The 22,069-nt window shown below is 66.8% G+C and overlaps 1 protein-coding gene across 1 annotated transcript; it reads left to right on the top strand.

Annotated features, from left to right (window-relative positions):
- Nucleotides 1-10,397: 10,397 nt before the first annotated feature.
- Nucleotides 10,398-20,390, top strand: ARRB1 (arrestin beta 1). The gene is made up of 16 exons (XM_064505258.1): nucleotides 10,398-10,580; nucleotides 13,118-13,148; nucleotides 14,303-14,363; nucleotides 14,647-14,691; nucleotides 14,844-15,040; nucleotides 15,510-15,569; nucleotides 16,082-16,149; nucleotides 17,190-17,325; nucleotides 17,415-17,499; nucleotides 17,608-17,680; nucleotides 18,275-18,412; nucleotides 18,687-18,770; nucleotides 18,894-18,917; nucleotides 19,017-19,087; nucleotides 19,205-19,256; nucleotides 19,682-20,390. Exons 1-16 carry the CDS (start codon nucleotides 10,561-10,563, stop codon nucleotides 19,791-19,793), a joined length of 1,257 nt encoding a protein of 418 aa, XP_064361328.1. The 5' UTR covers nucleotides 10,398-10,560; the 3' UTR covers nucleotides 19,794-20,390.
- Nucleotides 20,391-22,069: the final 1,679 nt, after the last annotated feature.

The following is a 22,069-nucleotide window of genomic DNA, read 5'->3' as shown; positions in this document are numbered from 1 at the left end:
CCACTGACCACCATGCATGGACCTCAGCAGCTGTCTGTGGTCCCTCCAGCCCCACTGACCACCATGCATGGACCTCAGCAGCTGTCTGTGGTCCCTCCAGCCCCATCAACCACCATGCATGGACCTCAGCAGCTGTCTGTGGTCCCTTCAGCCCCACTGACCACCATGCATGGACCTCAGCAGCTGTCTGTGGTCCCTCCAGCCCCACTGACCACCATGCATGGACCTCAGCAGCTGCCCGTGGTCCCTCCAGCCCCATCAACCACCATGCATGGACCTCAGCAGCTGCCTGTGGTCCCTCCAGCCCCATCAACCACCATGCATGGACCTCAGCAGCTGCCCGTGGTCCCTCCAGCCCCATCAACCACCATGCATGGACCTCAGCAGCTGTCTGTGGTCCCTCCAGCCCCATCAACCACCATGCATGGACCTCAGCAGCTGCCTGTGGTCCCTCCAGCCCCATCAACCACCATGCATGGACCTCAGCAGCTGCCTGTGGTCCCTCCAGCCCCATCAACCACCATGCATGGACCTCAGCAGCTGCCCGTGGTCCCTCCAGCCCCATCAACCACCATGCATGGACCTCAGCAGCTGCCCGTGGTCCCTCCAGCCCCACTGACCACCATGCATGGACCTCAGCAGCTGTCTGTGGTCCCTCCAGCCCCACTGACCACCATGCATGGACCTCAGCAGCTGTCTGTGGTCCCTCCAGCCCCATCAACCACCATGCATGGACCTCAGCAGCTGTCTGTGGTCCCTCCAGCCCCATCAACCACCATGCATGGACCTCAGCAGCTGCCTGTGGTCCCTCCAGCCCCATCAACCACCATGCATGGACCTCAGCAGCTGTCTGTGGTCCCTCCAGCCCCATCAACCACCATGCATGGACCTCAGCAGCTGCCCGTGGTCCCTCCAGCCCCATCAACCACCATGCATGGACCTCAGCAGCTGTCTGTGGTCCCTCCAGCCCCACCAACCACCATGCATGGACCTCAGCAGCTGTCTGTGGTCCCTCCAGCCCCATCAACCACCATGCATGGACCTCAGCAGCTGCCTGTGGTCCCTCCAGCCCCATCAACCACCATGCATGGACCTCAGCAGCTGCCTGTGGTCCCTCCAGCCCCATCAACCACCATGCATGGACCTCAGCAGCTGCCCGTGGTCCCTCCAGCCCCATCAACCACCATGCATGGACCTCAGCAGCTGCCCGTGGTCCCTCCAGCCCCACTGACCACCATGCATGGACCTCAGCAGCTGCCCGTGGTCCCTCCAGCCCCATCAACCACCATGCATGGACCTCAGCAGCTGCCCGTGGTCCCTCCAGCCCCATCAACCACCATGCATGGACCTCAGCAGCTGCCCGTGGTCCCTCCAGCCCCATCAACCACCATGCATGGACCTCAGCAGCTGTCTGTGGTCCCTCCAGCCCCATCAACCACCATGCATGGACCTCAGCAGCTGTCTGTGGTCCCTCCAGCCCCACTGACCACCATGCATGGACCTCAGCAGCTGCCCGTGGTCCCTCCAGCCCCATCAACCACCATGCATGGACCTCAGCAGCTGTCTGTGGTCCCTCCAGCCCCATCAACCACCATGCATGGACCTCAGCAGCTGCCCGTGGTCCCTCCAGCCCCACTGACCACCATGCATGGACCTCAGCAGCTGCCCGTGGTCCCTCCAGCCCCATCAACCACCATGCATGGACCTCAGCAGCTGCCCGTGGTCCCTCCAGCCCCATCAACCACCATGCATGGACCTCAGCAGCTGCCCGTGGTCCCTCCAGCCCCATCAACCACCATGCATGGACCTCAGCAGCTGCCCGTGGTCCCTCCAGCCCCATCAACCACCATGCATGGACCTCAGCAGCTGTCTGTGGTCCCTCCAGCCCCATCAACCACCATGCATGGACCTCAGCAGCTGCCCGTGGTCCCTCCAGCCCCATCAACCACCATGCATGGACCTCAGCAGCTGTCTGTGGTCCCTCCAGCCCCATCAACCACCATGCATGGACCTCAGCAGCTGTCTGTGGTCCCTCCAGCCCCATCAACCACCATGCATGGACCTCAGCAGCTGCCTCATATCCCTCCAGCCCCACTGACCACCATGCATGGACCTCAGCAGCTGCACGTGGTCCCTCCAGCCCCATCAACCACCATGCATGGACCTCAGCAGCTGCCCGTGGTCCCTCCAGCCCCATCAACCACCATGCATGGACCTCAGCAGCTGTCTGTGGTCCCTCCAGCCCCATCAACCACCATGCATGGACCTCAGCAGCTGCCCGTGGTCCCTCCAGCCCCACTGACCACCATGCATGGACCTCAGCAGCTGCCCGTGGTCCCTCCAGCCCCATCAACCACCATGCATGGACCTCAGCAGCTGCCCGTGGTCCCTCCAGCCCCATCAACCACCATGCATGGACCTCAGCAGCTGCCCGTGGTCCCTCCAGCCCCACCAACCACCATGCATGGACCTCAGCAGCTGTCTGTGGTCCCTCCAGCCCCATCAACCACCATGCATGGACCCGACCAGCCGCCCATGGTCCCAGGGGTCTGCTGGTGGCATCCCAGCAAGCAGCCCCAGAAGGTCTCTCAAGCCGTTTTCACGGCATCATCCAAAACCACGGGTCTGCGTGACCTCAGCCAAAGCCACCCGAGACCCCCGGGGGGGTCGCGATGGGGGCCCTGCGCCGGGCAAGGCCCCCCAAGCAGCTCAGCGTCGCCGGGTTCATGAAACGGAGCTGAGGAAGAGGAGGGCTGATGCTCGGCTCCGCGGGAGCGCCGGGAGCAGCTCACCACCGGCTCGCCGCAAGGCAGGATCCGAGCCCCGGGGCACGGAAGCGCAGGGCTGCCACGCGGGGTGGACCCACATCCCGGGCCAAAACACGTCGACCCGCCGCATCCCGGGGCAGGTTCCCCCGCGGGACGGCTGCCCCGTGTCCTGCGTGGCTCCGGCTTGCAGGAATCCCTCCTGGATTTGGGCGACGCTCCCTCTCTCCTTTTCCTTTCGAAGCCACAAGTTGTGTTTCCCGTGGTGTGTCCTGGTGTGTGTGTGCAAGCAACGGGAGACTCCGAAGCCGAGATCCTAACCGGGGACAAGACCGAACTGTTTGCATTTTGCCTTACCTACTCTGAGTTGCCTTTAGAGAGATGCTTCGTCCCAGCCCGCGGCCGGACCCCGCGCGCTACCCGCTGCGGATGCCGGTGGGAGCATCCCGCGCGCGGCGGCTTCCCCCCGCTCCCCCAGCGCCGGGACGGGTCTGCAAGGCAGGACCCCCCCACCCCGATAGGAAAAAGCCAGTGAAGACCAACCCGGTGGAGCCCCCCAGCCAGGCACCCGCCTCCTCCGGCGCTCCGGAGCGGGCCCGGCTTGCCCGGGATGCTGCGACATCCGGCTCCCGGCCCTGATCCCGTGGGATTCCCAGCGCTCGGAGCCCCGGCCGGCGCGGTGCGTTTTGCTGCCCTGTCCCCTGTACATATATATCCCTGTAGATACTGTAAAGCGCGGGGCTGCAGCAGGGATGCTCCGGCGGGCGCCGCGGCCGGCCGCCGCCTTTCCCAGCTTTTCCGTCTCCTTGCGGCGCCGGTGGTCCGGCTGCCTCCCCGCGCCGGGGAAGCCCGGCGGGAACGCTGCGGTTTCCTTCTCGGTGTTGTTCGATTTGGGGTTTCCTAAATAAATTTCATACGTGGAGCTCCCCGCTGCGGCTCGCCCCGTGTGTCGCCCGATGCCGGGGCGGGATGCGGGCGGAAAAGCCAGGCGGCCCCTTGGCTTCTGCCCCCTTTTCCGATTTATGCTCCTGCCAGGACGCCTGGGCCCCTTCTGCGGCCCCTCGAGGCTCCCCGGGCGTCCCGCGGGGGTCCCAATGCCCGGGGGCGGGCGGCAGGGGAGGCCCCCCCCGACGGCTCTGCTCCCCCCCGGGTGCTCCACTCCCCCCCGACTGCTCCACTCCCCCTCGACGGCTCCGGCCCCCCCCGACGGCTCTGCTCCCCCCCCCCCGACAGCTCTGCTCCCCCTAGACGGCTCTGCTCCCCCCCGACTGCTCCACTCCCCCTCGACGGCTCCGGCCCCCCCCGACGGCTCTGCTCCCCCCCGGGTGCTCCACTCCCCCCCGACTGCTCCACTCCCCCTCGACGGCTCCGGCCCCCCCCGACGGCTCTGCTCCCCCCCCCCCGACAGCTCTGCTCCCCCTAGACGGCTCTGCTCCCCCCCGACTGCTCCACTCCCCCTCGACGGCTCCGGCCCCCTAGACGGCTCTGGCCCCCCCCCTAGACGGCTCTGCTCCCCCTCGACTGCTCCACTCCCCCTAGACGGCTCTGGCCCCCCCCCCGACGGCTCTGCTCCCCCCCGATTGCTCCGCTCCCCCTAGACGGCTCCGGACCCCCCCGACGGCTCTGCCCCCCCCCCCCCACAGCTCTGCTCCCCCACGGCTGCCCCACTCCCCCTCGACGGCTCCAGCCCCCCCCCCGACGGCTCCGGCCCCCCCGGCAGCTCCGCTCCGCTCCCCCCCGACGGCTCCGCATCCCCCGGCGGCTCCCCGCTGGGAGGGGGCGTGGCCGGGCGGGATTCCCCGTGACGTCACGGCCCGCGTCGCGGGGCGGTCCTAGCGCCGCGCCGTTAGGCGCCGGGCCGGGCCGGGCCGCGCCACCGTGGGGTGGTCCGAGCGCCGGGGCGGTCCTAGCGCCGGGCCGTGCCGCGCCGTGCCGGGCCGCGGGGCGGTCCTAGCGCCGGGCCGGGTCTTGCCGGGCCGCGGGGCGGTCCTAGCGCCGGGCCGTGCAGGGCTCGGGCGCCTTGTACAGCTAAAATAAAAAAGACCCTTTGCAATAAGGCATCTGCTTGCAGGGGGCTCGGCGAGGGGCGCCGCGCTGCCCCGGGAGGCAGGATTTGGGGCCGGACGGGCGTTTCTCGGGCCCTGCGGCCCTTCCCGGCAGATCATCCCCGCGGGGCCCTGGAGAGATTCAATCAGCCCTTTCCAGCAGAGCTGCTGCATCGCGCAGCGGATTCGCCTGGCTGTTGCTTTCCTGTCGGGGGACCGGGGTTTGGTTTCGGTTTCAAGCTCTTTGCAAGCCTCTCGAGGCCGAGGAAGCTCTTCCCCCGTCGTGGTGGAGGATGTTGCTCTTCCCGGCGGAGCGGGATGCTGGGAGCCTCCCCGGGCCAAGCGGAGCCGGGACCTCGGGGAGACGTTCCCCCCGGTTCGGGTCCCCTAAAATAGCCGAGGCCGAGGCTTGTGGCTTGGAGTCGCTTCGTGCCGCCCGCTCCGGCCTTGGCGTGGCTCAGTTTCCCCCCAAGGGCTCCAGCGTTACGCCGCGGTGCCGACGAGGAAGCCTGGGGAGCGGGATGCGAGGATGGGCCGCAGCCGGCCAGCGCGTGCTGGGGCCACGCGGGAACCCGCCTCGCGGCTTGCGGCTTCGCCAATACGCAATTTATTACCCTGGGATCGATGGAGAGCTTTTATCCCGGGCCGTCACGGCTGGCTTCGTTGCGGGCAGCGGTGCTTAACGCCGTGGGAAGTCTCCGGAGGCGTCGGACCTCCGTTGCTGCCAGCAGGGATGGGGCCGGCAGTGCGTGCGAGCTGCTGAGCGCCCAGACCCCTCGAGCTGCTTCCCAGCATCCCAAAAAGGAGGTTTCGCAGCCGGCACCCACCAGCCGGGGACCAGGAGCTGAAGGGGGCAGGTGGCAGCTTCCCACTGCTGCAGTGAGTTGTGTCCAGCCTCAGCCAGCACCCACTGGGGGACATGTCCCTCTGCCCGGCGCCCTTTGCTCCATCTGCCTGGATGCAGCACTGGGGTGCAGGGAGGAAAAAGCGATTTGGAAACTCCGGAGAAACATGGGGGGGAAAAAAAGCAATATTTGATGTTTTGCCTTGCTTCGCTCCTGTGTCTGTTGGGCGAGCGGAGCCGCTGCACCTCCGTGCACGGGGGCCTTCGCACCCCCGGGTGCCCCCGGGCCGGGCTGCTCGGGGAGCGGCACCGTGGGGCAGGGCGGGGGGCTCGGAGCGGCGATCCCCCCCCCAGGCTGCCAGCTGGCCCCCGCTCCAGCTGCTGTCCCCCTCCCCGCGCCGCTGGCAGCAGCGCGCAGAGCCGCCCACGCAGGCGGCTGCAGCGCCCCGGCGCCGCGCCGCGCTCGCCGTGACTCATCGGCGGCTCCGGCACCCGCTGCGCGCTGCACCGTGCTGCGCCGCACCGTCACGCCGCCTTCCCCGCCCCGATGCGCCCCGATGCGCCCCCCATGCACCTCTGCGCCCCAATGCACCCTGCGCCCCAATGCAGCCCTGCACCCCGGTGCAACCCTGCAACCCAATGCAGCCCTGCACCCCATGCAACTCTCTGCCCCAGTGCAGCCCCGTGCCCCAATGCAGCCCCGCGCCCCAATGCACCCCATGCCTCATGCAGCCTCACTCCAATGCAGCTCTGCGCCCACATGCTCCAGTGCAACCCCATACCCAATGCGCCCCACACCCCGATGCAACCCCAGGCCCCCATGCAACCCTGCCCCAATGCGCCCCTGTGCCCCAGTGCAACCCCATGTGACCCTGTGATCCCATGCACCAATGCAACCCCACGCCCCAGTGCACCCCCATGCGACCCTGCGACCCCATGCACCAATGCGGCCCATGCCCCAGCGCAACCCCACGTGACCCTGCACCCCATGCAACCCCATGCAACCCTGCGTCCCCATGTCCCCCATGCAACCACAGGCCCCAGTGTGCCCCTGTGCCCCAGTGCAACCCCACGCGACCCTGCGCCCCATGCAGCAATGCAACCCCATGCCCCAGTGCAACCCCCACCCCGTGCGACCCTGCACCCCCATGCAACCCCATGCCCCAGTGCAACCCCATGCAACCCCGTGCCCCCACGCACCAATGCAACCCCATGCCCCAGTGCAACTCCCACCCCCATGCAACCCTGCATCCCCGTGCAACCCCATGCCCCAATGCAACCCTGCGTCACCGTGCAACCCCATGCCCCCATGCCCCCCCCCGCCCCAGTGCAACCCCAGGCCGGGGCGGTGCCCGGGGCACCGGGGCCAGGGCACAGCTCGGTGCAGTGTCACGGGGTGGGGACCGGGGAGGAGGCGCGGAGCCGCTTCCTGTTGTGCCGCTCACCCAGCGGTGGCAGCGGCGGTGGTGGTGGCGGTGGCTCGGCGTCCTCGTCCTCGCCCTCACCCGCCGGAGGGGAAGCGTCACCGCGGTCGACAGCCCGCAGCCGGCAGCGTGGGCGCCCCTGCGGCCTGGCCCCGGGTGCAGCGAGTCCCCGGGAGGGACCAGCCGTGTCCCCGGCAGAGGCAGGCGCGGGGCGCCCGCAGCGCTGCCCTGGCCCCGGCCTCCCGGGTCCCGCGTTGGGGGTCCCAGGTCCCGTGTCCGGCATTGGGTGTCCCATTGTCCCTTTCCAGGGCCAGGGTGTCCCATGTCCCGTGTCCTGCATCGGGTGTCCCAGGTCCCATGTCCAGCATCAGGGTGTCCCATGTCCCGTGTCCTGCATCGGGTGTCCCAGGTCCCAGGTCCCATGTCCAGCATCAGGGTGTCCCATGTCCCATGTCCTGCGTCGGGGTGTCCCAGGTCCCATGTCCAGCATTGGGGTGTCCCAGGTCCCACGTCCCTTTCCAGTGCCAGGGTGTCCCAGGTCCAGCATCAGGGTGTCCCAGGTCCCAAGACCCATGTCCAGCATCAGGGTGTGCCAGGTCCCACATCCCATGTCCAGCATCAGGTGTCCCAGATCCCACATCCCTTTCCAGTGCTAGGGTGTCCCCTGTCCTGCATCAGGATGTCCCAGGTCCTATGTCCCTTTCCAGTGCCAGGGTGTCCCATGTCCCCTGTCCAGCATCAGGGTGTCCCATGTCCCCCGTGCAGCACCGGGGTGCTGTGCACCCTGTGTTCCCTGCCCTGTGCTGGAGCATCATTCATCTACAGACTGAGTGTCCCCCGTCCCGTTTCCCATGTTGGAGTGTCCCTTGTCCCACATCCCACCCCCCGGGCTGGCACCCGCCGGAGATGCCTGCAAGCCCGCGGGCTTTGTCACCGGGTTTTGGCCCCCTCTCGCTGCCCCACGGCCCCACGAGAGGAGAAGGGGAGGCCACCGCTCGCGCAGCCGGACCAGCGGCCGCGGCCGCATCCCATGGGGATGGGACCCACGGGGGTGCTGGGACCCATGGGAGCACGGGGACCCATGGGGGTGGGACCCCACAGAGGCATTGGGGCCCACTGGGGGCTGGGGGACTCATGGTGGTGGTGGGACCCATGGGAGGTTGGGGACCCCACAGGGGCACTGGGACCCGTGGGGGGCTGGGAAACCCACGGGGGTGTTGGGACCCATGGAGCACTGGGACCCACAGGGAGCTGGGGACATCATGGGGGCGTTGGGACCCATGGGAGCATTGGGAGCCATGGGGCTGGGACCCATGGGGGTTGCACCCTGTGAGGGCATTGGGACCCATGGAGAATGGGGGGCTGGGGAACTCATGGTGGTGCTGGGACCCACGGGAGTACTGGGACCCATGGAAGGCTGCAGACATCACAGCGGTGTTGGGACCCATGGGAACATTGGTTTCCATGGGGGTGGGAGCCATGGGGATGGGACCTTATGGGGGAATTGGGACCCATGGGGGGCTGGGGAACTCCTGGTGGTGTTGGGACCCCTGGGAGCATTGGGACCCATGGGGGTGGGACCCAAAGGGGAGGGACCCCGTGGGGACATTGGGACCCACAGGGGGCTGGGGAACCCATGGGGGACTGGGGAACTTATGGTGGTGTTGGGACCCACAGGTGCATTGGGAGTCATGGGGGTGGGACCCATGGGGCCTGGGGACATCACAGTGGTGTTGAGACCCATGGGAGCATTGGGAGCCATGGGGGTGAGACCCATGGGGGTGGGACCCCACAGGGGCATTCGGACCCACAGGGGACTGGGGAACTCATGGTGGCATTGGGACCCATGGGAGCATTGGGAGCCATGGGGGTGGGGCCCTGCAGGGGCACTGGGGCCGATGGGCGGATGGGAGCATCACAAGGGTGTTGGGACCCATGGGAGCACTGGGAGCCATGGGGGTGGGACCCCACAAGGGCGTTGGGACCCATGGGAGCATTGGGAGCCATGGGGGTGGGACCCCATGGGGGAATTGGGGCCCATGGGGGGGCTGGGGAACTCCTGGTGGTGCTGGGACCCATGGGAGCATTGGTTCCCATGGTGGCAGGGGACCCCGCAGGGGCACTGGGACCTGTGGGGGGGCTGGAGCCCCGCAGGGTGCTGGGACCCCCGGGGGCACTGGAACCCTGCCTGGAGAGGCCGGGATACGGGGAGGGCTGGATCAGGCCAGCTGGGCGGGACTGGGGCCGTGCGGCTGTGGGTGTGCACACGGGTGTGCAAGGCTGTGTGTGTGTGTGCACATGGGTGTGCGAGGCTGTGTGTGCACACAGGCGTGTGCTGGCTTGCACACTCGTCTGGGCCCCTATAACGGTATGGGGGGTGCCACGAAAGGGTGTGCGTGTGTGCTCACGCGGGGGTTGTGCCCGCACACAGGTGCTGGGGTGTGTGTGTGTGTGTTCACGCGTGTGTGTGTGCACATGGGTGTGTGCGTGTGCACACAGGGGCCTGGGTGTGTGCGTGTGTGTGCACAGGGGGAAGTGCACGCACACAGGCGTGTGTGTGTGTGTGTGTGTGCACACAGGGACACGGGTGTGCTTGTGCGCCCGGGGGGAGTGCATGCACACAGGGGTGTGTGTGTGTGTGCGTGAACATGGGGGTGCACACATGCAGTTGTGTGAGCTCATGGGTATGCACACACCCGGGTGCATGTGTGCAGAGATGTGTGTGCACGTAGGGGTGTGCACGCACGCAGGCGCTTGTGCATGCATGTAGGGGTGTGCACACACATCGGTGTTTGTGTGTGCACACAGAGGTGCATGCACACAGGTGTTGGTGCACATGGGGATGCACACACAGGTGTTTGTGCGTGCACGTGGGGGTGTGCATGCGCACAGGTGTTTGCGTGTGCACACGGGGGTGCACGCACGCAGGTGGGTGTGCACAAGGGGTGTGCACACACAGGCACATGCGTGTGCAGGGATGTGTGTGCACACGGGGGTGTGCATGCACACAGGTGTGCGGGTGTGCCCGTGGGGGTGTGCATGCACACAGCTGGGGGTGTGCACACGGGGGTGCACGCACACATGCGCACGCGGCTGCAGGACGCGTGTGCGTGTGCGTGTGCGTGTGCGCGCACCCAGCGCCGCGCTGCGCTCGCTCCCCGGGGGGGGGGGGCGGGGGGGGGCCGCACGCACCCAGCGCCCGGCGCCTCTGCGCGCCCCCGCCGCCGGGGGGGGGGGGGGGGGGCCGTTGCACGGGCGCGCAGGCGGGCACGCGCCCCCCCCCCTCTCCCCGGCCCCCCCCCCCCCCCGCCGCGCGGGGGCGGGCGGAGGCGGCGGCGCTGCGCTCTGCAGCGGCCGAGCCGAGCGCGCAGCGGAGCCGAGCGGCGCCGCGGCCCCGGAGCGGAGCCGCCGCCGCCGCCGCTGCCAGGCGTTTCCCGAGCTCGGCGGGCGCTTCCCGGCGGGCGGCCGCGCTGCGCGGGGCCATGGGAGACAAAGGCACCCGGTGAGTGCGGCGGCGGGGGGGGGGGGGGAACGGAGGCTCCGCCGGGCTCCCGCTGCGCGCATCCCCCTGCCGCGCTGCGGCTGCCGCGGAGCCTTTTGCATTGGGGGGGGTCCGACCCCCCCCCCCCCGTGCATTTGGGGGTCCGAGGCACCGTGCATTGGGGGTCTGACCCCCCCCTGCATTTGGGGGTCCAAAGCACCGTGCATTGGGGGTCCGACCCCCCCCTGCATTTGGGGGTCCAAAGCACCGTGCATTGGGGGTCCGACCCCCCCTGCATTTGGGGGTCCGAGGCGTCTCGGTACCCGGCGGCGTTTGGGGCCCCCGGGGTTGCGCGGCCGCAGCGCGTTGCCGGGGGGGCAGCGCAGGCCGCCGCCGCGCAGAAGCGCCGCTGCTTTGGGGAGCCTGGGGCAGCGCTGGGCTGAGCCGGGCTCGTCGCTGCGATGCTTTCGCCTGGGCGGGTTTTGCACCCCGCGCCGCTCTCGGGGGTCGGGGGGGGACGTGGGTCCTGCCCCCCAGCAGCCGTCGCCCTGCGGGGTTGCAGCATCCTGCTGCTTGCACCCCCGGGGATGCAGACCCTCCGCTCGCCCTTCGCTTGCCCGGATCTCGGCGCATCACGGCTGGCCGGAGCCAACGCGGCTGCCGGGGCACATGCCGGGCACACGCTGCGCTGGGATTTCGGGATGCTGAAGCCCCCGGCCTGGCCCTGCTCGCGGCCGGGCGGCGCGGGGGTTAACGCCGCCGCCTCGGCCCTGATTAGTCACCCGGCGAAGGGCTCGAAGCGGCTCCTTCCCCGCCAGCAGCGATGCTCCCTCGCGGCCTCGCCGCCGTTAATTATTTAAGGGCTGGGGAGCGGCACCGCGGCGTTCGGCATCCGCGGCCGAGCGGCTCGGCGCGAAGCTCGGAGCATCCTGGGGCCGCCGGGGTCCGGATTTCCCGCGCCGGCCCCAAGGCCATCGCCAGGGCTGCGGCGGGATGTTTCCTCCCGGCCTGGTGCGACGCGGCCGCTGGCCGCTGGCCGAGGCGCTTTCCCGGCCGCCGGCGGAGGTAAATGCTCTGGATAACGGCGGGATCCGGACGTCCCGGATCCGAGTCGCTTCCTCGCCGAGGGGTCCCCGGGCCGGCTCGCGCCGCCCGCGAGGGAAACCGGAGGCCGAAAATCCATGTAAATCTCCAAAGCAAAGGCCAAGCGAGCCCGGCTCCGTTGCAGCACCCGGATGCGGCCGTCGCTAGCAGCGAATCGGCCCCGCGGGAGCGGCCTGGCACCGCGTTTCGGAGCCTCTCTGCCTCTGCTTGGGCGAGGGTGGGCTGCCGCCCGTCATGGTGGTGTCGGGGCGCCGGCATCACTGCTGGTGCTGGGGTCCTGCTGCCCTGTTGGCCTGGTCTGGTGTCTCCCCGCGGGGCGTTGGGCTGGCGCGTGGGGCCTGGGCGCTGCCGCGGCTCTGCCGTGGGGCTTGGGCAGGCTCGGGCCGTCTCCGCGCGCCCGGCGAGGCGGCGACCTCCCCGCTCCGGGCCTTTGGGCAGCGCCTTGCGCGGCACCTTGCACCGCACCGTGCATGGCACGGCCTTTGCGCAGCACCCTGCATGGCACCTCGCACAGTGTGGCCTTTGCATGGCACCTTGCGTGGCACCTAGAGCAGCAGGGCCTTTGCAGCCCCCTCGCACGGTGCCTCGTGCGGTAGCAGTGCCCGGCAGCCCCTGGGCGTCCCGTCGCGCCCGGGGGGGACATGCACGCCGGGGACCCCCCCGGGGAGGGGTCTCCACGGGCGGTGCGGACGGGCATCCCTGCAGCAGCACTGGCTGATGCACGGGGAGGACGGGGATGCGTGCGGGTGCCGGGGCCGCGTGCGGGTGCCGGGGATGCATTCGGGTGCCGGGGCCGCGTGCGGGTGCCGGGGCCGCGTGCGGGTGCCGGGGATGCATTTGGGTGCCGGGGATGCATTCGGGTGCCGGGGATGCGTGCAGGTGCCAGGGATGCATTCGGGTGCCGGGGATGCGTGCGGGTGCCAGGGATGCATTCGGGTGCCGGGGATGCATTCGGATGCCGGGGCCGCGTGCAGGTGCCGGGGATGTATTTGGGTGCCGGGGATGCATTCGGGTGCCGGGGCCGCGTGCGGGTGCCAGGGCCGCGTTCGGGTGCCGGGGATGCGTGCGGGTGCCGGGGCCGCGTGCGGGTGCCGGGGCCGTGTGCGGGTGCTGGGGCCGCGTTCGGGTGCCGGGGCCGCGTTCGGGTGCCGGGGGTGCGTTCGGGTGCCAGGGCCGCGTGCGGGTGCTGGGGATGCATTCGGGTTCCGGGGCCGCGTGCGGGTGCCGGGGGTGCATGCGGGTGCCGGGGATGCATGCGGGTGCCGGGGGTGCATGCGGGTGCCAGGGGTGCATGCGGGTGCCGGGGATGCATGCGGGTGCCGGGGATGCATGCGGGTGCCGGGGCCGCGTGCCGGCTCGTGGCGGCGGTGGGAAGGGCCGGGCGGCAGCGGGGCCGGGCCGGCTCCCCGGGCAGCCGCTGACCCTCTCTCCCTCCCTGCCTCCCTCTCCCGCAGGGTGTTCAAGAAAGCGAGTCCCAACGGGAAGGTGAGCCGATGCCGGGGCCGGGAGCGATGCCGGGAGCGATGCCGGGAGCGGGAGCAGCGATGCCGGGGCCGCCCTGCTCTGCTGTCAGCTCGGGAGCCCCGGGAGGAGGGAGGGAGCGAGGGAAGGAGGGAGATGGCAAGGAAGGAGGAGAGGAAGGGAAGGAGGGAGGAAAGATGGGAGGGAGGGAGATGGGAAGGAAAGAGGAAGGGAAAAAGCAAGGAAAGAAGGGAGGGAGGGGAGATGGGAGGGAGGGAGTTGGGAAGGAAAGAGGAAAGGAAGGAAGGGAGGAAGGGGAAAAAGGAGGGAGGGAGAGAGGTGGGAAGGAAAGGAAGGAAGGGAGAAAGGGAAGGAAGGAGGGAGGGAAGAGATGGAAGGAGGAACAGCAGGAGGGCAGAAAGCAGGGAAGGGAGGGAAGGAAGGAGATGGGAAGGAAGGAGGAAAGGAAGGGAGACAGGGAAGGAAGCAGGACAGGAAGGAAGGAGGGGGAGAGAAGGGAAGGAGAGAGGGATGGAAGGAAGGAAGGGAAAAAGTAAGGGAGGGAGGAAAAGGAGGGAGGGAGAAGGAAAGGAAAGAGGAAAGGTAGGAAGGAAGAAAGGGAAGGAGGGAGGGAATGAAGGAAGGAGGGAGAGAAGAGATGGAAAGAGGAACAGCAGGAGGGGAGAAAGCAGGGAAGGGAGCGAAGGAAGGAGGGGGAAAGGGAAGGGAGGAGGAAGGGAAGGAAGGTGGAAAGGGAAGGAGGGAGAAAAGATGGAGGGAGGGAGGAAGAAGGGGAAGAAAGAGGAGAGGAAGGGCCGGAAGGGCGGGGGACAGCAGGGAAGGAGGGAGGACAAGGAGGCAGGCAGGCAGGGGAGGAAGGCTTCCGCTGAGCATCACGTCGGGCCCCGAGCAGCAGCATTGCTGGCTGCAGATCCCTCCCGGGGGGACAGTTTGGGGGGCAGCACGGGACCCTCCGTCCACCAGCGGGGATGGAGCCCTGGGAGCGGGACAGCGGGGAAAAACCCCATTTCTGGATGCTTTAAGGGACGGGGAAGCGGCGGCACGGTGGGGTTAGGGGACATGCCCAAGGGCAGGCGCTTCGTCGGTGGCGGAGCACATCGAGCGCGTCGGGGCTCAGCGCCGTCGCCCGCCCGGGCTCTCCTCTCCTCTCCCGGCAGCTCACCGTCTACCTGGGCAAGCGGGATTTCGTCGATCACATCGACGTGGTGGATCCCGTGGGTGAGTGACGCCGGAGCACCCGGATGCTCCGGGCAGGGCGGGCGCGAGCCGAGTCCCCGCGCGGTGCAGCCGCCCGGGGCAGGATGTGGCCGCGGGAGGATGCGACGGGAGGGGAGCCTGATTTATAGAGGGCGGAGCGGGCGGGCGGTTCCTGTCCCGGCTTCCCGGCGAGGCTTCCTGGGAATTGCCCTTTTCCGCCCCGCGGCGTCGCCGTTCCCGCGGCGTCCTCGCTGCAGTCCGTCGCCACGTCGGAGCCCCGAACCCGGCCCGTCCTCTCTTGCAGACGGCGTCGTGCTGGTGGATCCCGAGTACCTGAAGGAGAGGAAAGGTAACGGCGCAGTCGCTCCCGCGGGCACCGTCCGATTGCACGGCCGCGCCGTTGCAAGCGGGACCTGCCGCCGTTGCAAGGACGGACCACCGCCGTTGCAAGCGGGACCCGCCGCCGTTGCAAGCCCCTCTCCCCCTTGCCGCCCTCGGCAGTGTTCGTGATGCTGACCTGCGCTTTCCGCTACGGCCGCGAGGACCTGGACGTGCTGGGGCTCACCTTCCGCAAGGACCTCTTCGTGGCCAACGCGCAGGCCTTCCCCCCGGTCCCCGAGGAGAAGAAGCCCCTGACGCGGCTGCAGGAGCGGCTCATCAAGAAGCTGGGCGAGCACGCCTACCCCTTCACCTTCGAGGTGGGCGCCCGTCGCGGCGGGGGAAACTGAGGCACGGCGTGAGCCGGGGACCGTGCGGCACCGTCCTCCCCCCGGCCAGGATCAAGCGGCATCACCCGGGTCCTTGCAAAACAACCGTAATGCCGCCGAATCCGCCGGATTAGCCAGCGGATTAATGGGGTTTATAACCCTCGGGGCTCGGGGTCTTGGGAGGCTGAGCCGTTGCGTAGGGCGGCTCGGACTTCGGTTTAAACCAGGCCAAAAAAAACAAACAAAAAGGGCAAAATGCAACCGGAGAGCGCGGGCCTCCTCCACTCCCGCCTGGCTGCCGTCCCAACCGCGGCGCGATGCCGGCGCTGCCGGGGAGGGGATTAACCGGGGCTCGCGGTGCCGCGGGAATCCCAGTCCAGCCCCGCCGTGCCGGGCGCTGCGGTTGCTGCTCCGAAGGGCCCGGCTGATCCGGCTGCTGATCCGACGTTTTCCCTTTCAGATCCCCCCGAACCTGCCCTGCTCCGTGACGCTGCAGCCGGGCCCGGAGGACACGGGGAAGGTGAGGTGCTCCGGCCGCTGGCAGCAGCTCCCTGCGGGGCCCAGGCTCTTCCCTGCGCCCTGTTCGTGTCCCTGCCTGTCCCCTGCGCCGTCCGTGGCCCTGGGGATGAGGGATGGATGGTCCTCGCCCACGGGAAGCCCTGGGTCTTCTCGCCCTCACTCCGCTCCAGAGTAGCAGAAAGCATTTTGCTGCATTGTCCTTCCAAAAAATTAAGGAATTGCCCTCTTGGATGCCCTTGGAGCCTGGAAGCATCAGCATTCCCAGGAAGTGGGGATGTGCAGGGCTGGGGATCATCTCCGAGGCCATCTCACACTGGGGAGCACGTGGTCCAGCCCTGGGGCATGTGCCGTGCCGGTGCCGGCATCTCCCAGCCACACACCAGACCGCGCTGGCACCCGCGGTGGGGTCCCCTCCAAAGGGGGGTCATGGCATCCACTACCTCTGTTTTAGCTGCATGCTGGGGCTGCAAAGGGATTTATCGGCCTCCTTTTGTGCCTCCTCCTCGTTTCCAGGCCTGCGGTGTGGACTATGAGGTCAAAGCGTTCTGCGCCGAGAACCTGGAGGAGAAAATCCACAAGAGGTGAGCGGGGAGGACGATGTCCTGCCAGAGCAGGGGGTGACACGCAGGAGCAGCGGCCTTCGGGTGCGCGGGGCTGGCAGGCACAGGGACCTGCGGCGGGGAAGGGACACCTGGTTTTGGTAGCCCGCAGTAGGCGGGCTGGGGCTTGGATGGAGATGTCCTCCAGGATGGGGCTTGGATGGAGATGTCCTCCAGGATGGGGCTGCAACAGAGATGTCCTCCAGGATGGGATTGGGATGGAGATGTCCTGCAGGATGGGTCTGGGACAGAGATGTTCTCCAGGATGAGGCTGCAACAGAGATGTTCTCCAGGATGGGGCTAGGACGGAGATGACCTCCAAAATGGGATTGGGATGGAGATGTCCTTTAGTGTGGGACTGGGATGGAGATGTCCTGCAGGATGGGGCTGCAACAGAGATGTTCTCCAGGATGGGGCTGGGATAGAGATGACCTCCAGAATGGGATTGGGATGGAGATGTCCTCTAGTATGCGGCTGGGATGGAGATGTCCGGCAGGACGGGGCTGCAACAGAGATGTTCTTCTGGATGGGGCTGGGATAGAGATGACCTCCAGAATGGGATTGGGAATGTGATATCCTCTGGGACGGGGCTGGGATGGAGATGTCCTACAGGATGAGTCTGGGACAGAGATGTTCTCCAGGATGGGGCTGGGATGGAGATGACCTCCAAAATAGGGCTGGGATGGAGATATCCTCCAGGATGGGGCTGGGACACAAACGCTCACTGCAGCTCCAGGTGGGGAGACCAACCCTACCATCTCATGGGGACACGCAGCCCGACACGTGCGCAGCCAGGCCTGCCGCATGTCCCGCAGGGCTGCTGTCCCTCCCGGCCCTTGGCAAGTGTCCTCGGTGGGAACAGTCCCCGGGGGACATCCGTCGAGACCTCGCAGGAGGTTGTTCTTTTGACAACAGCCCATGAGGAAAGAGGGATTTGGGCTGAGACGGGCCCAGAAAAGGGGTGGCCAGAGGTGGCCTCTTGGCCCCGGACGCCTGGGTTCTCTTCTGGCAATGCCCTGCAGGAACTCGGTGCGCCTGGTGATCCGCAAAGTGCAGTACGCCCCGGAGCGGCCCGGCCCCCAGCCCATGGCTGAGACCACCCGGCAGTTCCTCATGTCGGACAAGCCGCTGCATCTCGAGGCGTCCCTGGACAAGGAGGTAGCGCAGCCCCGCGCGGCTCCCGGCAGCCGCTGGCAGGGTGGCGAGGGACCTCACCGGCTCCGCTCTCCTTCGCGCCCCCCCCGCAGATCTATTACCACGGGGAGCCCATCAGCGTGAACGTCCACGTCACCAACAACACCAACAAGACGGTCAAGAAGATCAAAATCTCAGGTGAGGTTGGTCCTCGCGGCGTCCCGGCTCCGGCGCCGCGGGGTCCCTGCAGCAGCACCCATGGGTGCTGCTCAGCCCTCGCCCAGCCTCTGCCCTCTCCCACCCCAGTGCGCCAGTACGCCGACATCTGCCTCTTCAACACCGCCCAGTACAAGTGCCCCGTGGCTGTGGAGGACGCCGAGTGAGTAGTGCCCGGCCCCGTGACGGGTCCCGCGGGGATCGCGGGCTGCTCCGGTCCATCCGTGGCCATGCACGTGGAGATGCGGCATCTCACGGCCTCCCAAGCCTCTTGCATCGGTTGGCCAAACGCGGCGCGGTCTGGCTTGCTTGCAGGTCCCAGACGGGGTTACCGGGAGCAGGGAACCTTTCTCATGGAAATTTGGGTGCTTTTGTTGGCCGTATCCAGCCCCGTGCTGGTGGAGCAGAGGCTGTTGGCAGAGGAGGCTCCCGTGGCCGCGGTGTCCCCCGGGGATGGGCCAATTTGGGACCGTGGTTGCACCACGGCCTGGCATGGGCACGTGGCACCCTTGGGTGGGCTGGGCGCTGCAGAGCCCAAAATAACGAGTTTTGCATGCTTTTCCGCCCTGTCTCCCGGTCCATGGGCAGCCCGGAGCTGCGCTCCGGAGGGAACTGACTGGTTGGGTGCAGGCACTTTGGTGGCCTTGGCGTTGGCGTTCCCAGGGCCGCGTGCCTGCTGAGGTGGGGGGCTCACGGCAGCCCCAGGGAAGCTGTGGGGCGGTTTTGGGCTCCGGCTGACAGACGCCGTCGTCCGCAGTGACGTGGTGGCCCCGAGCTCGACGTTCTGCAAGGTCTACACGCTGACGCCCTTCCTCGCCAACAACCGGGAGAAGCGCGGGCTGGCGCTCGACGGCAAGCTCAAGCACGAGGACACCAACCTGGCCTCCAGCACGCTGTGAGAGCCCCCGCCTCGGGGCCTCCCTCTTCGGACCTGGGTTTTGGGTGGAAAAACCTGGTTTTGGGGGGAAAAACAAGCCACTCGGTGCTCGTGCACTAGCCCAAGCACCCAAGCGAGCCCTTGGCTTGCTCCAGCTTCGTGGAGGCGTTGCTGGTGGTGCCCAGGGTGATGCCCAGGGAGGAGGAGACCCAACGTGTCCTGGGGTGCCCATGGCCCGCGATGGGTGCCCATGGCCATCTCCTCGCTCACCTCCGCCCGCCCTTTCCTCCAGGTTAAGAGACGGCGCCAACAAGGAGATCCTGGGTATCATCGTCTCCTACAAAGTGAAGGTGAAGCTGGTGGTGTCGCGAGGAGGGTGAGTGAAGCGACGTGCCCCATGGGGACGGTCCCCAGGGGCTGGCGGCGATGCGAGGTCGGGGGGGGCTGCGTTTGGTGCCCGAGCGGTGACTAATCCGCTGTCTCCTCCGTCTCGCGGCAGGCTGCTGGGAGACCTCGCCTCCAGGTAAGTGCCGAGGAGCTGCTGGAAGCGCGGCCGGGCCGTGCTCATCGCGCCGTGTCCCCCGGCGCTCGGGAGTCCTCCCGCCGCCCCGCTCTCTTGCAGCGACGTGGCGGTGGAGCTGCCCTTCACGCTGATGCACCCCAAGCCCAAGGAGGAGCCGGTGCACCGGGACGGTGAGTGCCGGCCGCGGGGCCCCGGCGTCCTCGCTTTCCCGCGGGGTTTTCCCGGCGCCCGGCCGCGCGCCCCCGCGTCTTTCGGGGCCTGACCCTGTGCCCCCTTCCCGTTTTCAGTTCCAGAGAACGAAGCGCCCATAGATACCAATCTCATAGAGCTTGACACAAAGTAAGAGAAGCCCCCGCCGGGGTCTGCACGGGCACGCGAACCGCTCGCGTTAACTCGGCAGCGATCGGCGCGCGCTTGCATGTCGCCCGCGCCGTGCCGCGGGGACGGCTGATGCCGCTAACCGCCGCGCGCGTGACCGCGAACGCTCGCCCTGCCTGGCTCCTCTCCCCCCTCCCAAATCCTTGCATGGCTTTCCGAACGGGAGGACCGCAGTAAGGAAGCGCCGGCGCGTCGTGGTGGCCCTGCGGCGGGGGGGGGGGACGCGGCACGGGTGCGTTTGCACCCCCCAGGGCCGCGTTGCCCTTTTGCAAATTGGGCAGCTTGCAAAGGTTGTTAAGAGCCCCCCAAGCTCCGGAAAAACCCGTGCCGAAGAGCTCTCCCGGGGCGCCGAACCCGGCTAACGCACCGCCTTGCGTCCCCGCCAGCGACGACGACATCGTCTTCGAAGACTTCGCCCGGCAGCGGCTCAAGGGCATGAAGGACGACAAGGAGGAAGAGGAGGAGCGCGCAAACTCCCCGCAGCTCAACGACAGATAAGCGGGCCCCCCGCGCCGGCTCGCTGCAGCAACACCCGCGCATTAGGCTGCTTCTCTTTTGTATGATTATTAATTTTGTTTTCTACCTGTACCGGGAGCCTATGGATCACCCGATCGCGACAGCAACTATAACCGTCCAGCTGTGCCGTGTTGTCCCTCTCCATCCAGCTGCTGTTTCCCGTGCAGGTCTGTGGGCGCATCCCGAGGGGTGCTGGAGCCGGGGGGGCTGCCGGTGCTCTGCACCGCGGGGAGGTGGCAGCGCCGGGTGGTTCCCGGGCACGGCCCCAGCACCGGGGGCCGGAGGAGCAGGACGGGTGGGCATCACCCTCCGGCTCTCACCCCTGGGTGCAGCTAGCTCCGTCCTCCCCGTCCAGGACACGCCAAGCTGAGCCCCCTGGTATTTTTGGGTAAACCTGACTGGGCAGCGTGGTACCTTTTCTTTTTTTCTTCTTTTTTTTTCTTTTTTTTTTTGTAAAAAGTGGTTACTTTGTACTGTTCATCCATACTTGCTTCTTTGGTTTCTCCACCGTATCTGTGACGTTTCTGTGTTCTGTCAAATAAATTATTCTAGTTTATTAAACTCAGAAAAGAAACCGTAGTCCAGTCCCGGGTATTCAGCGAAGCGGCTCCCGGCGTTGGCGGGACATGGAGGCTCTCGCCACCCGTTGCTCCTGTCCTCAGCAGCGCAGCTCCTGCACGGCTGCTTTATCGGCAAATTTATCCCTGCACTAACACTCAAGTAAGTCTCCAGCATCACGCATCAGGTTCACGCCCGGCTTTGCCGTTCGCTCTCGTCCTGGTGAGCCCAGGCGTGGGTTCAGCCGTCTGCAGGCCACGTGCCCACGCGGCCCAGGCCTCCCTGCCGAGGGCAAGCCTGGCCCTAGCAGCGGGTTCAGCAAAGCCGGAGGCCCCGCGGCCCTGCAGCTGGACTCGCGGATGACGTTTAGGCCCCGCCTGAAGCTCGGCTTGGTGCATTTACGTCAGAAACGCCCCAGTGCGAGTTCTCCAGTGTCAGCGTTAAAGGTCGAGCACTTGCCGAGATCTCTGTGCATCCCCCCCCCCCCCCCCGCCCCCAAGGCAGCTGTAAGTACTTAATATCTTGGACATCTCTAGTACTTTGTCAAATCTGGTTCAAGCTGGCCAGGAAGGCCCAAGTTATTTAGGGAATAAAAGGGAAGTTTAGACAAGTACAAGCTGTGCTATTGCTTAAGCCTCATTTCCCTAGAAAAAGCAAGCAAATTTGCTTCCCTGTTCCCTCTGCGCTGCCTCAGCATCACTGCCGTGTGGGGCAGGATCAGCGGTCAGCATGGGTTTACAAAGGGGAGATCATGCCTAACCGACCCGATGGCTGTCTACGATGGAGCGACTGGCTTGGTAGATGAGGGGAGAGCAGTGGATGTTGTCTACCTTGAGTCCAGTAAGGCTTTTGGCACCATTTCCCCCTAAAACCCTCATAAACAAGCTGATAAACTGCTGGATAGTTAGGTGGACAGTGAGGCAGAGTGAAAGCTGGATGGACTGCTGCACGCAGAGGGTTGTGAGCAGCAGCACTAAGTCCAGTGGGAGACCAGTGGTGTAGCCCAGGGGCTGATACTGGGGCCAGTACTGTTTAACATCATCGCTAATGAGCTGGGTGACAGCACCCTCAGCAAGTTCACGGATGACACAAAACTGGATCAGGAGGAACATTGCCAGAAAGTTGTGGGAGGAGATCCTTCCCTTCTACTCAGTACTGGTGAGACCACCGTGGTGGGCTCCCCAGCAGGAGAGAGACATGGACCTACTGGACTTTGTCCAGCAAAGGGCCACAAAGATGGTGAATGGACTGGTGCATCTCCTATGAGGAGAGGCTGAGAGCTGGGAGCATTTAGCCTGGAGAAGAGAAGGCTCAGGGGAACCTTATCAACGTGTATAAACACCTCATGGGACGGTGTACAGAAGACAGAGCCAGACTCCTCTCAGTGGTGCCCAGTGACAGGACAAGAGGCAACAGGCACAAATTGAAACACAGGAAATCATTTGAAGAGTATAAAACATTTCTTCACTGCAAGGGTGGTTGAACACTGGCACAGGTTGCCCAAAGAAGTTGTGGAGTCTCCATCCTTGCAGATATTCAAAACCCAATGGACATGGTCCTGGGCAACCTGCTCTACCTGGCCCTGCTTTAGCTCTGGCTGGACCAGATGATCTCCAGAGGTCCCTTCCAACCCCAGCTACTCTGCGATTCTGTCAGGCTTGGCATTGCTGCTCCTACGCACCAGCTAGTCCACCATGTCC

The sequence above is a fragment of the Dromaius novaehollandiae genome, chromosome 1 (assembly GCF_036370855.1).
Source record: "Dromaius novaehollandiae isolate bDroNov1 chromosome 1, bDroNov1.hap1, whole genome shotgun sequence".
NCBI classification, from domain to species: Eukaryota; Metazoa; Chordata; class Aves; order Casuariiformes; family Dromaiidae; genus Dromaius; species Dromaius novaehollandiae.
This window is presented reverse-complemented; position numbering and strand designations above follow the sequence as displayed.

What these genes read in the sequence shown, in the direction of transcription:
- ARRB1 (XM_064505258.1), top strand. Translation starts at nt 10,561, where the DNA reads ATGGGAGACAAAGGCACCCG. An exon ending in ATGGGAGACAAAGGCACCCG is followed by an intron (nt 10,581 to 13,117) that starts GTGAGTGCGGCG and finishes CCTCTCCCGCAG; the next exon opens with GGTGTTCAAGAAAGCGAGTC. An exon ending in AACCTGGCCTCCAGCACGCT is followed by an intron (nt 18,413 to 18,686) that starts GTGAGAGCCCCC and finishes CCTTTCCTCCAG; the next exon opens with GTTAAGAGACGGCGCCAACA.